This window comes from Amia ocellicauda, chromosome 5, assembly GCF_036373705.1.
Source record: "Amia ocellicauda isolate fAmiCal2 chromosome 5, fAmiCal2.hap1, whole genome shotgun sequence".
Lineage (NCBI taxonomy): Eukaryota > Metazoa > Chordata > Actinopteri > Amiiformes > Amiidae > Amia > Amia ocellicauda.
Window position 1 is genome coordinate 27,738,571 of NC_089854.1, and position 15,938 is coordinate 27,754,508.

At 37.2% G+C, this 15,938-nt stretch overlaps 2 protein-coding genes across 2 annotated transcripts; one reads left to right on the forward strand and one right to left on the reverse strand.

The window, feature by feature from the left end:
- pctp (phosphatidylcholine transfer protein) lies at positions 1 to 8,083 on the reverse strand. The gene is made up of 6 exons (XM_066704651.1): positions 7,903 to 8,083; positions 6,179 to 6,296; positions 3,890 to 3,969; positions 3,396 to 3,567; positions 2,821 to 2,888; positions 1 to 2,071 (listed from the first exon to the last, which is right to left on the reverse strand). Exons 1-6 carry the CDS (start codon positions 8,029 to 8,031, stop codon positions 1,991 to 1,993), a joined length of 648 nt encoding a protein of 215 aa, XP_066560748.1. The 5' UTR covers positions 8,032 to 8,083; the 3' UTR covers positions 1 to 1,990.
- Positions 8,084 to 10,515: 2,432 nt separating this feature from the next.
- tmem100a (transmembrane protein 100a) lies at positions 10,516 to 13,581 on the forward strand. The gene is made up of 2 exons (XM_066704652.1): positions 10,516 to 10,947; positions 11,965 to 13,581. The coding sequence occupies exon 2, from the start codon at positions 12,054 to 12,056 to the stop codon at positions 12,456 to 12,458; it is 405 nt and encodes a 134-aa protein (XP_066560749.1). The 5' UTR covers positions 10,516 to 10,947; positions 11,965 to 12,053; the 3' UTR covers positions 12,459 to 13,581.
- Positions 13,582 to 15,938: the final 2,357 nt, after the last annotated feature.

Below are 15,938 nucleotides of genomic sequence, written 5' to 3' on the forward strand. Positions count from 1 at the left end.
TCTTGTCAGTTTGCTTTATTTTCAAGAATGTTTACATTTTAATGACACAAAACCACTAAAACTGTATGAATGTTTAAATCTGGCAGCTTCTAAGACCAATACCAATGGTTGCTCAGGAGTGAAAAAATGTTTCAGTGCCACACAATATCAAAATATTTTATTGTAAGTCAGTTGAAGATTTTCATTCTGCAACACATAGAAGCTTCATTTTTATCAATACATGCACCACGCATGAATTCCCACCTAATTTCATAATAGGCTTAACATGTTACACCTTGTCCTTGATAATTAGACTACACCAAACTAATGGAAAAAAGCATCAAAATATGCATTATACCCACAGATTATAGATCCCAATGTTACGTAAAACAATATTTTCTTTTCTGAACTAGACAGCCAATTACAATCCTTATTGCGCAGTGCATCAGGTTAGGAAACTTTGTTTTGACTTTCTTGATGGTTTATAGGGAACTACTTTTGACAAACTTCTCAAGACACCAGTAACTTTGCTAAAGTTAAGCCTCATTCACACAAACAAATGCTGGCTTTTGGGTGATATTTTGTAGCCGGCAAGGTCTGTATGAATAGGTTTATGCCTGCATTTCGACACCAGCAATTTTCCACCTCGGAACATAGTCTAAATGCCAGCAATTTTCAGGCAATGGGTCTGTGTGAATCGAGCAGGAAAACGAATGCCTGCATATGACACAGTGACACAGTGTGTCCGTGAATTTACGTAACCAATCAGAACAGGGTCGCATTTTTCGTGTTTTGACCACAACACAAAAACATTTGACCAAAACCGACCAGGTTGTTAGAAATGGCGGAGGTTGAAAATAATGTAGTCACAGCAATTCTGAATGTTATTGATGAACCAACAGGTTGATGATGTATATAATGCTAACTACCGTCACTCGTATGTCAGAAGTTATAGAACAATAAATCATGCAAAATATATACAGGCATACGTGTTGGACTGCATTACAGTGTACACTGACGGTAGTTTGTTTGAAGTTATTTAATTTGATTTTAAGGGAGTAATGTCAAACTTTAAAACAGGTCCAAAATAAAATAAGTTGTTTTGAGCTATCAATTGCAGATCTGCACACCCATATTTCAATATAGATATACACACAAAGTTTTTTCTCATTTATTTTATTTGATGTAACTTTGCTGCAGTCAAAACCCCACACAATGTCTCTCATTACACGACCATGAACCGAGAGCCGAGTCTCATACTGGGTTCACAATTTCAAATTATCTGTAAGTGCTGGGGGTGCAGACCACACCGCAAAAACACACAACCATACAACCTGATGGAACTAGTCATAGTGTGAATACGCACCTAGATTGACATATCGTTTGTTTTCTGTCTTGACTATTTGTTCTTGGTAGTGATTCCTAACCGAACAGCCGCCCTGATTAGAACCAATAACCCAGTAACCACAATAGAAGGAGACTGGCAAAACGGGGAAATTATCAAACTTTTACAAACACGTCCGGAATACCAGTCCGTGTCTCCACTGTCACCGAATCCACATTCTTCTGTATCATCTTGTTCCCATAGCTTCAGCACTAATGCCAGTATTCTCTGTTTTCTGCAATTTGCCAGCATTCAAAGCCAGTGTGAATTGGGGTGTAACAGGAAAAAAGCAGGCAAACATTGCGTGCATTTTGCAGGCATTTTAGTGTAAATGGGACTTTAGTTACTGCTGGTGAAATCTAGGTAAACCAGACAATACCAATATAATTTCTTTAAATTGGTGACATGGGGCACTTTATACTCATTAATTGATTTATCCAGCATGATAAAATAGCAAGTAGTTATATAGCATTGAAAAATGTAGATCACACTTCAAAATATACATATCCCTTTAAATTAAATAAATCGATAAAACCTGAAAAGTCCCACATTACCCAGTGTTATGAACATTATCGCAGATTCTAGGAAAAATCACAAAAAAACGCACATCATTCTGACCCTCAGACATCATTTTCGCCTGCTGTTGCAGTATTCGGTGTAACCGTTACAGGCTTTCTGCAGGTCTGTGAGGAAGGCAGGAACACCGCTCTGTGGACGAAATAGAGACACCTGCTTAAGGCGGATATTGTGCTGACTTAATGAAGTAGGCATGGGACCTGCGGAAAAAATCCAACTGGGTGGACTGGAGCTAACATCAAAGAAGCAATGTGTGAAACATCTGCAGGCAATTAATGCCTTCATTTGAGACTCCAAGGCACCTATGGTGAGGGACCAGAAATTAAAACTCTGCAGCTGTAGCAGAGAGCCGATAAAAAGTGGCTTAATCATTGTCCAACATCAATGATACTTTGACTTTGATGCCCCCTTTTTTCCTTTCCAGAGGGCCCCAGATGTTAAGTGTAAAGAGTGCTTTTGATTTACCCTTCCATAGAACTTCACATTAAGGACATCACAGTATAACAAATAAACACATATAAATACCGTCTGGGAGGGCTTAGCTGTATTACATTTTCACAGATGTTGAAGCTGAACAGCTGTGTAAGGCCCCGATTGTTTACTTTTCAACTACGGCAGCTTGTGCCAGAGCGAAAAGCCTGGCTACAGAGCCATTAACGAATGCAGTGATGTCTTCTTTAAGAGGCGTGATCTTTACTCTACTCACTGCACACCCACACATAGGGGGTTACCAAAAAAGCATTTAATTCCAAAATGTGTTACACCTCATTGTCTAAGGGCAGGGAATAAACATATAAAGGCCAGATAAGCGTGAATCATCACCAAAGAAAAGTTGCAAAAGAAGATGGATGTCTGACTCACTGTAAAGAGTACAAACTCACCTTGGCTGCCCAGTTTATAAGCCATGTTGGAATCATGCCGCCTGGGTTATCAAAGTAGTTCATAAAAACTAAAACAGGAGTAAACAAACACACATTACAACCAGCAATAAAAGACAGACAGTACAGTGTTTTTGTTTTTGTTTTTGGTTTTGGCATCTTCTGTTTCCCCTGGTGTTGCACAGGGTGAAGTTCAGACAGTTTCCACCAATGGGTTCCAGTACATTGGTAACTGATATGTATGCAATTCCTTACAACCAGTGTGAGGAGATGCCTTCAGGTGATGGGTAGTTTGGTTGAGTTGGAATGATCAATAATGTAAGTCAAGTTTATTCACTATCATGGAAGACAACAGCCCTTCCAGGCCTTCAAAGTCCTGAAGTCCTGGAATTAGTGTTACTTTAATTAAATTCAGCCAATTATTCAAAGCAACCAGAGTCTTTGGCCTTTCCAAAAATGTGAATGAATATAACTGATCTATACACGATGGAGAATGACTGAATATTTTAACAACTTTTAAAAAGACATGAGAGAAATAAGGATATAATAAAAGCATAGTACATTGCAATAGAGTTCACCTTTAGTACCACTGCCACCGTCACTCTCAATGGCGAGGGTTTGTCTGTAGTCTTTCACTCTGAGCACCCCCCTCTTCTCTGGGCAATGGGACACAGGAGCACTCTTTGCCAACATCACCCACACTTTTCTGCCATTGAGGTCCAGATCGCGTCGCTCTCTCACATATACATACTGGATATAAGTTAAAGAAGCTGGGGAGGACTCGTATTACACAACTATACGCATACAATTTTTTATTTATTTTTTAATCGAATCTCTCTCTCAATAATCATATACATAAAACATGCTGCCTTGGTACCTGTTCAATAGTAATAAGTAATCATGTTATTAATTTTATTCTAACAGTATGGACTGGGAACATTCATAAAGCATAGCTTAATTAATTTGTATTTGTAGCAACTCTATTCACGTGGAGAACATGGCCAACAGTAAAATGAGACACAGTAGAAATGTCTATTGGCACAGGAACTGAGCTATAATAGGAAAAGGATACGTCTCTGTTTGACAAAGGAAAAGGGTATTTCACTTCCCAGTAAATCGCTGTCTGTCCATCATAGTCTTTCTCGTATAGCTCTGAAGAATAGCGAGAGAAATGTCAAGCAGTGTTAATCAGTACACAATTCTAAATACTTAAAAAAAATCATCATATACAATCAAACACATACAGCACAAATTGAGGGAGGCATTACTATTTTCTTATTATTTTTAGTTATTTAATTAGCTCTCCAGCTTCATTTTTTTGATTTTGCTTTCTATGGCTCAGGCCCCGCTGAGTCAGCCTAAATGCAACCAAGCAAAAGTTTTCCTAGAATTTGTACAGGCAACACATGGCACACCTACTTCAGTGAGGCCCTATTTACCTCTAGCACAACGGAGAAGTGTTGGGGCAATTCTTCTATCCGATATTGCAAATGTTTCACACATAATCAATTTCAGATTCTCAAACCCCAGGTTGTTCTGAAAATTACAACGCCATTGAACCATTACATTTGCTTTCCTGTGTCAGGATCACTGCAAAGATGCACACCGCTTGGGGTCCTGCATTACATCATTCTAGGCATGTGTGTGATCATTTCCTGATGTCTTCCTATCTAATCTCTGGTGACGATTATGCAGTGGGAACAGGGGCAAGAAACACTAGCATTTACACGTCTGCTGAATATATACCACCCCGAGGGGCAGTGAAACTCGCAACTGTCTTTGCGTTTTACATTAGTCATTGTGAAGATGTTCCACTGCATAAAACACACAGATCCAAAAATTCCCAGGTCACTCCCCTGGCAATGCTAATTCTTTATGGAAAATAACTTTGAAATAAAGTTAAAAAAAACCTGACTCAATCCCAGTAATCTGACGGATAACAGTGACGTTTTAGATTACCTCATTCGCAGCTGAAGCCAAGGATATGTTCCCAATAAAACACTTACCCTCCCTTCAATCTCCCGACCACTTTTTCACAGGAAATTCATCTCATGTTTGGTTATTGAAAACAATAACTACACCACTACAGCTATGGCAACAATCTCAAGCAAATTTGGCTGATTAAGAGATCTCGTCAAATTACTAAAGGAGATGCAAATGGAATAAGCAATAAGAGGGCGTAACCATTCAAAATGTTTTAAAGATTCCCCGATTCAAAAGGAAAAATAGACTGAAGGCTTCTTGATTCTGCTTTGCCAAAACTACCATACATTTCACTCTAAACAAAGCTACTGTGATTGACCAGAGGACAGGGAATGGGAAAAATATATCCCTTCCCTGCTTGCACAGTAACTCTAGGCACGTACACTTTCAGTCGGAGAGAGTACGGATGAATTAAGGATGAGAACTCAATAGACTACGTCAGACACACACTATTCTAAAGCAAACAGTTACCAAACAATGACAAAACCTAATGCTAATTGAAGTGTTTGAAGTGTACCAGCTTTGGTTACCTGGTAGATGTTTTGAAGACGGCTGGCAATGGAAGAATGAACAAATCAAAAGAAAATGTATTGCAAGTAATAAAATGGTACACAGAAATGTGTAGAACAGGAATCAACACAAATGTGTGATAAATAGAAAACTGAATAAAACATAGGTTTCTCACGGTTTTCAATGGATTTAAATGGCTTCGAACAGTAATAATTCTGAAAACAAAAACAAGCTTGCTTTACGCTTTAAAAGGACCTTTACTACTTTCTACAGATATTCAGCAATTTGTCAGCAAAAGATAAAACCACCAAATGCATTATAAGTGTAGGCTGCCAAGAGAACTTTTCCTGCTAAAAAAGGAATAATAATTTTAGAGAGAGCACTAAGCACATGTAATGAATGTTTAATCAGTCATGTACAAAACAACAGCAGACTAATTGTTTTTCATTTGCTTGTCTAACATTCGGTAGAGCTGAAGCCCCAGGCCTGGAAGTCTTCCTTGTGTAGAGGTCACCTCCCTGAGCTGGCCTGAGGTTAATATGTAAATGAGACATTGATATAAAAGGCTAATATGAAACAAAACAGAAGAATTTAATCACTGGAACAATTTAAAGCAGACGTCTCCCTCCTGAAACACACCCCCCACACACGATTAACGCTTGGACTCAAATTCATATTTCAAAGAATATCACAGATTTTATTGTATTAATAATAATTGCACCTCTGACAATAACAGTTTCCACTGAGATGTCTTCCAGTAAGGTTATAATTGTATTAAAAACATCTTGGGTGATGAAGGGCATAAGTGCATTGCTAAATGTATATATGTAGATTCAAAAACCAAAACAAAAAACATGAAAATACTGACCTTTAACATAACCATCCCATTTTTTGCGATACTCTAAATCCATGTACACATTTGCACATAGCTCTGGAGTACAGTTGGGAAGGACCCCGAAAACTTTATACTCATACAGTCCCGTTTGCTGTTAAAATATGAAGAACTGTTAATTAAGGACATGCAAGGAATGGACAAGAATCTCCAAGGAAACACATGAAGATCAAAAAGATTCAAAGCAGACTGGCAGCTAGCAAACACAACCTGACAAATCTAACATTCTGAAATAGTAATATATTTATCTTCCAACAGACAATCATGAGTGCAAGAACAGTACACATGTAGATGCAACATGTTAAGGATAATTTTTGTAATGTTTGGTTTTCTGATTAACAACTTCAAGTCAAACTACTTGAACACTTATTTTATTTTTCCATTTAGGCCTGTGATGCAAAACATTTTTTTTTTTTTTTTATGTGACTAAAGCACAATTCTAGAAATAATACAAAGTCATACTTATAAGCTGCCATTTGCTTTGTGATACCTAGTTATAAATGTTTAATTCACTTCTATTATTAACTTACACCATGTTTTGTTCATACACAAAGACATTTATTCTTTCGTCATTGTGCATTTAATAATAGGTTTGAAAACCTAAATGACTTTGGATTAATTGTAGAACCAGAATAACCTGACTGCAAACCCTGCCAATGCAATTATATGCATTCCATTCTCTATTATTATTGTATTTCCTATATAGCAATTTGGTCTTATTCATGTTTTTGTGTATAGCATACATATGTGTATTTGTATTTTGTTTTGTATATCAACTACATTGTTGAAGACTACTGCTGTAGTCTTGTATTGTGGTGAAAATTCACTTCTTTGTAAACATTACTGCATTCATGCTACTCCTTGGAGAGTCTTGGTAAATTAGATTAATTTATGGCTCAATTTAGGCTTCTTTAGCCAAATAAAATCTCTGACCTAATTACAAATTACAAATCTGTACTTTTATATTTTATTTATTTTTTAAGTAGTAAAATGTGCCATCTAACAATAAATTAATTTACAGAGATTAGGTAAAAGTTTGATATTCTCTATCAGGACAAAGCTTTTATTTAGTCCAAGTCTTAGTCAGGCTAAAGCAAGGCTGAAGCAATGTAGCCTATTTATTTATTTATTTATTTATTTATGTATGTATTTAGGGGGGGTGCTGTGGTTTTAAGATATACAGTTGCACTTAGATCATATTCGTGTAGCTCATATTCCCGCAGTTCTGCGAGGGTCTGCGCTGCTCCACCAATGGGATCGAAGGGATTCTGCAGATGTGTGCAGAACTGCGGAAATCTGCGCTACAAGAACACGACCAGTATTCCACACAGCCCATCGTGCCAGCTGTGTTTGGTGTCAATTAAAATCCCAAAACCTTTGCAGAACATGCACATTCAAAATGAAAAAAACAAACACCACCTGATCCATCCAGCAGCCACACAGGAAGTTCAGCTGCAAACCTCCGGACACACAGTCTTGTAATTTACAACTAAACCGTCCGTTTAATTAAAATATAATTCCCGGTAGGTTAAACTGTTTAACAATAATACATGCATAAATATTGTAGTTGCATTTTGTATGCACTGGTGTCTGTATATCTGTAATATATTTCAATTATGTCAAATCACTGTGCCTCTCCCACTGCGCTTCCCGCTGTTGGCCAGTGTTTATCTGGTGTGTGTTTTAATGACAGCAGGTACCTTGTCGTAGAGCCGGTAGATTGTGATGCCCATGGTCTCTGTGAAGAGCTCCCACCCTGCTCCCAGGGCCGGCTCGTCCAGCTCCTTCAGCCCCTCCTGAAACTGCTCCTCTCCGAACTGCAGCGCCATGTTTTCAAACGCCGCTGCGCCCCCATCACATGAGCAGGGACACGGGCGGCCCAGACACCTGCTCTCCGCGCCTCTGCAGTGCGATATTTCACCACTTCAAAATTAAATTACATTCCCTAATTATTATATCATGTGGTTAAGCAGGTTGCACTTGAATGGTGTATTATAATGTTTTTTGACGGCTTTACAAATTACATGCATATTAAAGAACATTATACATAAAATAGCCAACATAAATGACTAAATAGTATTAGTTTTAGTAATAGTAGTGGTAATTAATTATATATAATATATTCACATTCATTCAGTTTCAGTTCAGATTTTTAATATATATACCTTACAATATGGGCAGTGTTTCACATAACTTTTTCTCTATAGAATATACCATAGGCCTACATATTTTTGTTTCTTCGCATGAATACATCATAAGCAAATAATATTTAAACTAGACATATAAAAAGTATTTTAACTTCTACTTCTACATTTTTCACATGATCCCTCTCTGAGTTAGACTTAAGAATTTGTTTTTATCTCTGAGTAGAGAAGTTGTCAAGATTACTTACAGAGCGTGAGGTCAACCTCCCACACTCCCTATGGGCATGTACAAAGCTGACTTTATCTGGCTTTGACTATCAGTTTCATTTCACACTTAATTTTTTGTACAATATCTGATGCATACAATAGTTGTGTTACTGACAGTAACACATCAATTGATATAGCCCCCTTAAAGTTTTATGAGAATTTTATGATCAGATTGACAATTTACAATTCACAAGCACAATTCACCAATCTGACAATAATCCAGTCCTAGTCTTTGTGAAAAATTATTCTCAATATATATATCGAGAGAGAGATATTATTGCATTCTCATTCTCTACATTTTCTTCAATATTTCACTAACAGGAGGTTCACAAACAGTTTAGGTTAGACAAGGAACCACACAGGCATTGGGTTCCCCTGCACTTATGATAGAGACAGAGACTTAATTGAAGTTAATATTATGCTTTTTTATATCTTAAAAAAGTAATTCCTTATATTTTCATCAATTTAATTCACAGTTAATTCATTTAATCTGTTTATGTGTGTGTGTCTGTGTGTGTGTGTATGTGTGTGTTTGTGTGTTTAATATTCTTTCCTTTTCTGACTGGATGCAAGCCAAACCTATCTGGAAGTAATCCAGCTGTACAGATGCACTCCAGTCATCTTACACCTTCACTTCTCATAAACAACACTTTCTCTCACAGTTGGAGCATCATTATTTCTAATGGGGGTCAGCATAAGACAAGTACAAAACACATTTCTTCTGAGTGTATGCCAGTGCTTTCCACAAAAGAACTGCAACCCGATCCAGTACACTTCAAATTGTAATAAATGATTTTCACTGAAGCTGGACCATATTTCTGAGGTGCACACTGTATTTCTCCTCTGATTAGATTGGTGGAGGCCTGCAGTCTATTAAACACACTCCCCTAAGCTTTCCAAGGAATAATGAAAATACAATTCAGATCACACATGCACATTAATAATGCTTTCAGATAGTCGTACAACAGGGACCGAAAGGGAGAGAAGGGCTCTTACAATCTACTCTCATCCAGGAAAGGTTATCGTCCATGCTGTTAACAATTTGCCTGGAACAGATAAACACACTTATGCAACCTTATTCATAATAATTTAAGACTACGGGGTAAAATCCTACAAAGGAGAGTATTGGAGGAGCCACTGTTTTCCCATCCCTGTATGGAAATCCTCTGTCTCTGTCTATTGGGAAGGGATCTAGTTCAGGAAGGAAAAAGGTCAAGACAACACCCCATATCAAATGACTACGTGTTAGAAAATCTTACTTTGAAATAGGGAGTTAAAAGAAAAAGTGGATTGCATTGTGATACATTAAATAAAAAACAAGAATATAGTTACTGGGCATATGCCATGGTGGCATCACTGTTTTAATGCCACATCCAGCTCTGAGTTTGTTGTACAACAGATATATAGAGGAGCAGTGTGAAATCCCTGGAGTGGACTTTGTAATAATCCTCTATTTGCATTCAGAGGCGAGGAGTTAGCTCTTTCACATCTATAACCTCAGCCCAAACACTTCCATCTGCAACTGCTATTGACTATTCTAGCTACAAATTAATTAAGAAATAAGTCTTTGAACACATATTATCCTTGTCACAAATCACAGCAATGGCTTTGTGATTAAAATATATGTGTACTAAAAGACAAAGTGTATTTTTCGGGGGTCATTTTGCTATAAAATAATATATATTTTTTTTTAAATAACCCCCAAACATATGCATTAAATTAAAACTAGGTAAAATGTATGTATGTGTGTTTGTGTATAAATATTTGTTCTACACGAAAACAAACGTGTTTTTTCCTCTCTAGAGGCTTCAGCGTTGTGAGGGTTAAAACTTTTCTTTTCAGCCAAGTAAAATGGGGGGGGAAAAAGTGTGGTGTTCGCTACTAAGAAACTCCCCTCTTGAGCCATTGACACATTTCAGACGTCCTTTCTTCCCTAAGATGATGGCATTCAAACAGACTCTTTCTTACACACGGGGGAGCTGATAGGGGACATCCGATGAATGAGAGTCCAATTCCCACAGCAAACGCCGGCTGAGCAACATTACTGAGAGCAGCCCAGGACGGACACAGAGCCAAGGCACGAAACCATTGCAATATAGGTCCACTGAAGTGCTTTAGCAGTGCTTGAATCGCAACAAAGAACAAGAAAAGTCAACACTGCGAGCATCTGGTCTTCTTTCTCAGAAGGAAGCTGGTTTTGGAGATATAGTCGCACCTTTTTGTAACATACTTTTGGATCTCTCTCTCTCTCTCTCTCGCTTTCGGGTGCAGAACATGGGCTCGACTTTCTTCAATTCAAAACTACAGTAGTGGAATGGAGAGCAAAGGCGCAAGGTAGGTTGCTGTCGGTTTGTGTGTGTAGAAGTACAGCATGGTGAATTTTACTCTATGGGTTTTGCTGCCTGTGCGATACATTTATAGACATGCAAAGTGTCCTGTTACCACTAAGCACCGAAACTGCATGTTACATACATCCTATTGTTATACATGAACACAAAATAGTAATTTGAATGTAAGGCAAAATATAATTTAAACATGAATGAAATGCATATTACCATTTTGTTAATTGAAATTCTTAACATATATATGTGTGTTTGCGTGTGAAAACTGACGCAAAATAGCTTATTTAGTAATCGATACAATGATGGTTTTGCACAATAGATTCAAAACCGCGCTGTATTATTATTTCAAAATATGATTACATTAATTTAGGTATTTTGTACGCATGGGGAACTGTTAGTATGCTCTTATAATTATCAGCTTAGCTCTCTTTATTCCCGAATTAAAATATGATATAATATGGTATCATATAATTACAAGATATTGCAATTTCAGAACTGTTAACTGACGTTTCAATATTATTTTTATCTGTCGCTGAGTGCAATACAGTATCACTTCATCCGTTACTATCTTTTCAAAATTTCTACTTCTGTACTCCGTCGTAAATGTAAAGACATGCTTTGATTTAAGAGGTATGTTTAACTGTCAGATCAGATTGAGTGAAATTGCTTATTTCTTTGTTAGTGTTTCTATTGTAGCTATTTGAATTGTAATGTCTCACTCTAGGGAATGGGAAAGCTCGGTGTGTTGCATTATTGAATGAATGTTAGTCTATGGTGGCTGCATTTACTGTCAATCATCTGATAATTGTTAGAGACAAACTTTCCCTTGTTTTCAAAAGTAGACTACCCCATTTTTTAAGACCAGAGGGTCACACATGCATTGGCCAACAAGAAAATACAAATGTCATAATGGACTCTTTGTATTTTAGTTTGTATCTAAACTGTACATGGGATGTGATTAGCTTGTTTCAAACACACATTAAAACATTCACGTATCTTTTCCGCACAGCTCTGGACACACTGAAAACACAGGCCTTGAAGACTGGGAGTAAGGACCCGTTGGTTCAGTAAGCATAATATTTGGTGCCCCTACTTGCAATGCCAGAAGAATCCAGTAAAGACACAATGAAAGTCCCCAAAGCCCCCGAAAGAGTACTGATGGAAAAGACCAATAACAATGACTGTGTGGTGACTGCTGTTCCCCTGGTCAACGAGGTCCAACTGACCGCAGCAACAGGCGGAGCAGAGCTATCTTGCTACCGCTGCACGGTGCCCTTTGGGGTGGTCATTCTCATCGCCGGGATAGTGGTCACTGCCGTTGCCTACAGTTTCAATTCCCATGGATCTATCATCTCCGTCCTTGGGCTAGTGCTTTTATCCACTGGACTGCTGTTGCTCGGGTCAAGCGCTTTGTGTTGGAAAGTAAGACAAGAAAGAAAGAAAGCCAAAAGACGGGAGAGCCAGACGGCCTTAATGGCGAGCCAAAGAAGTAGTTTTGCGTAAAGAAATGCAGAAATACTAAAGATGGAAGAACATTTCAAATGGCAAAAACACTGGGGGAAGAGGTTAAACTAAGGGAACTGCTCTCTTTGAAGCCCCATTTTGGTTAGGAGATGCATACTATTCCCAGATGTTCAGGCATTTGCTGAACTCTATTGCGAGAAACAAATGGATAGCCAAATGTGTCGTGGATTGCTGTTGCTCATCCAAGCAGCTGTGTTTTTGCCCCCTATAATGTCTTACGCAGTTCACAGAAAAAGTGATGAAATTTCTTCGGAAAGACTGCCTTTTTTCCAATTATGAGACTGACCACATCTGGGTAGTTTGGAGGTTAGCCAGCCTAAATGCATTAGAATGTATCAGAAGTAAGACAAATTGTTAGTAGCTGTAAAAAAGTTTCCCATTAATGAAGGCTCCATCAATTGGGATCCAGTTGACGGAATGAGAAGTGAATACAGAAAGCCAAAAAATAGAAGAATGGACCATTTGTGGTGACATATGTGAAGAACTCTGACAGCCTGTTTTGATTAATTTGTGACATAGCTATTTGTTAAGTAATTGAAATGTGGTACTTACGAATTGTCTTGTAATGCATAATCATATATATGACATGATTAATTACCAGAAATAATTTGAACAGTAGTTAGAAAAAATGACGTATTTGAAACACCATTTATGCAACATCTTGTATGGTTGAAATAGAATTAGTCCAACATAAAATCCAGTGAGATATAATGAACAATACTGAAATGGAATAGATTTGAATTTCAAATTGGGTTGGTTACAATGAAGGAACAGACATTTTTTTACTGCAATGAAGATGGTTTTACTTTACATCAACATGTATTCAATGTGATTTTGACTCTGTGTTAAACTCAGTGCAAATATGATTAGAATCGTAGGAATCATTGGCAGTTTACCACAGCCTAGTCACAACCTGTTGTTCCTTGAGTTAATCTCATTTGACAGCATCATTATTTCCAATTTTGTTAATAGTATTATATATTTATAATATAGTTGTTCTTAAAATTATGTTGATTCAGTATTTTAACTGTCCTGTAACCTGTTGGTAGTGAATGGTGATTTAAAAGATGTCTTAAAAATAATAAAGCAAATAAACTTTAAATTTTTTCTCCAGGAATGACATTTTATATAATAACAGCATTTCCATCACTAACCTGTTATGTATAGAGTATATACACTGTTTGTTTTAACAGCAGAAGTTACTTTTTCATGCAGGATTTACATAAAGAACCTACATTAGATATTTGGGGGGATTTAATCAACAAGTACTGAATATCAAAGTTTATTTGAACAAACCTTTAACACAAAATGCAATGGAAACAATTTTGTTTCACATACCAGGTAGTCCAGATTCTACATTTTAAGTATTTTTACTTACAATTCTTGTATTTGAAACAAATACAAAAAGGTGGGAAGATGAAATAATAAACTTTGCAGGTATAACATGGAAAGGGAAGCTATAGTTCGAAGCTAGTGGACACATTTTATATATACAAACATGACATATATATTCAAAGTAAACTATTTAGTTTTTGAGAAAATTAAAATAAAATAAACCAGTGTTCTGCAAAAGGTTATGCAAAATAAAACAAATTGCTGTATAAATTGAATGATCAGTAACAGTTAGGCCAGGCAAGGAAAATACAGAATTGGTGGAAAATAATTGTAATAATATTGTTTTTACCTCTCTTTTCAATGCTTTACAAATAGATTAATATCAATGATTTGGGAAAGAGAACGGAAATATAATGAAAATGTAAACTAAAATGTATTATTTCCTGTTCCTTTTAAATGCTAGTTTGATTAAAAATATAGATGTAATGTTATGTATTAATTAATTAATTTATGTTGAGTGTGAAGACTCCATGGTAAAAGGGAAACACTCCTATCTGACTAGTTTGCCCCACTTTAGTTTTAAATAGCATGCTCTGTGCAACTCACAGCTATATTTATAGGCAGCATTTGCGTTGCTACGCTTGCCTGTGACACCAGACACTATAATAAAATGATTTGCTTGCGTCAGAGGGGCACCAACAACACACTTTGTCACTTTTTGAGGGCTAACTTTATCGCCGGTGGAGGCTGGCCTGCTATAGGGAGAAACTGTTGCGTCATTCTGACACCCGACTCTGGGGTCTGATGTTAATCACTTCGTAAGAGGTTGTTAAAACACAAGGGTATCCTCTTTCCAAATAATGTGTCGCCAGGAGCTACAATTAAGAAGAAATGAAGACGGAAAAAGGGTGACATGATAAATAATTAAACAGGTGGTGTCAGGATGGCATATCCTCTTCTTGAACCCGACTCTTCAGTCAACAACCCACCTTTCTAAGTGGCTTATATGAGTCTCTGTTGGGACCTGTTGCATTTAGGGGGGTAAAGACAGAAAAAACTGCCGCTGCCAGCGGCATAATAAAGGAATGGGTCTAATGTAGGTGTATGCAAACACCTCATTTTTTTTATTGTAATAAATAATAGTCATTGGTTCAGGAATGAAACCCAAGTAATCAGGATGTGTAGTATATTTGTAAAGGGATCGTGGAAGTGCTTGCATATTTATCATAAACATTTCATAAACAGCACACAGGATAAGTGAAACCTTGGCTAGTATACTGGCAAGAAAATTGAACTCTGCTCAAATAATGTCTGTGTTAGTATTTGCAGCAATCCTGCTGTTTCCTATTAGACAAGAGGTATTCATGTTAGTTTGTAAAACATAAATTATAAAACACAAATATACTACACATCCTGATTACCCTCCAGACCACTGTGTTCCTCCAGTGCCAGAAGACTAACTCTGCCTCGTCTCCACTCTCCTTCCTCCAGAGCCGCTCCTTCTCATCCCTGGCCCCTAAATGGTGGAACGACCTGCCCACTGAAGTCAAAACTGCAGATTCCTTGACCTCATTCCGGCGCTTACTCAAGACGCATCATTAGTCCTCTATCCCTGCTAGATAGCACTTCACAGTTCTTATTATGCTTCTTGCGTTCTTGATTGTTTTCCTCCTTGCTCCCTTTCCCGTAGCCCTTGACTGTGACCTTACATCTTGACAGCACTTAGCTTTCACTGTCCAAGATGTAGGAAGTCACTTACTGTACTTGTGTAAATTGTAAATTGGAATTTGTAAAATGTATTATTTTGAATTGCTGTTTTAGCTAAATTGAATTTGTAATGATTGATGCCTTGTACTTCACTGTATTTTTGCACTTTGTTTGCACTTATGTTGTAAGTCGCCCTGGATAAGGGCGTCTGCCAATAAATAAATAATAATAATAATAATAATAATAGCTGTAGCTTTCATCTGAGCACAAATCATACGTTGCCTTGGTGCTCCCTTATGATCTACAAAGTGCAATGTGTATCTGCAGCCCACAACCTTGACTTCAATGTCACTTCTAGATTAAAATGGCCAAAACAGACTTCTGCTACTTTGGAAATTACTGTTATATAAAATATCT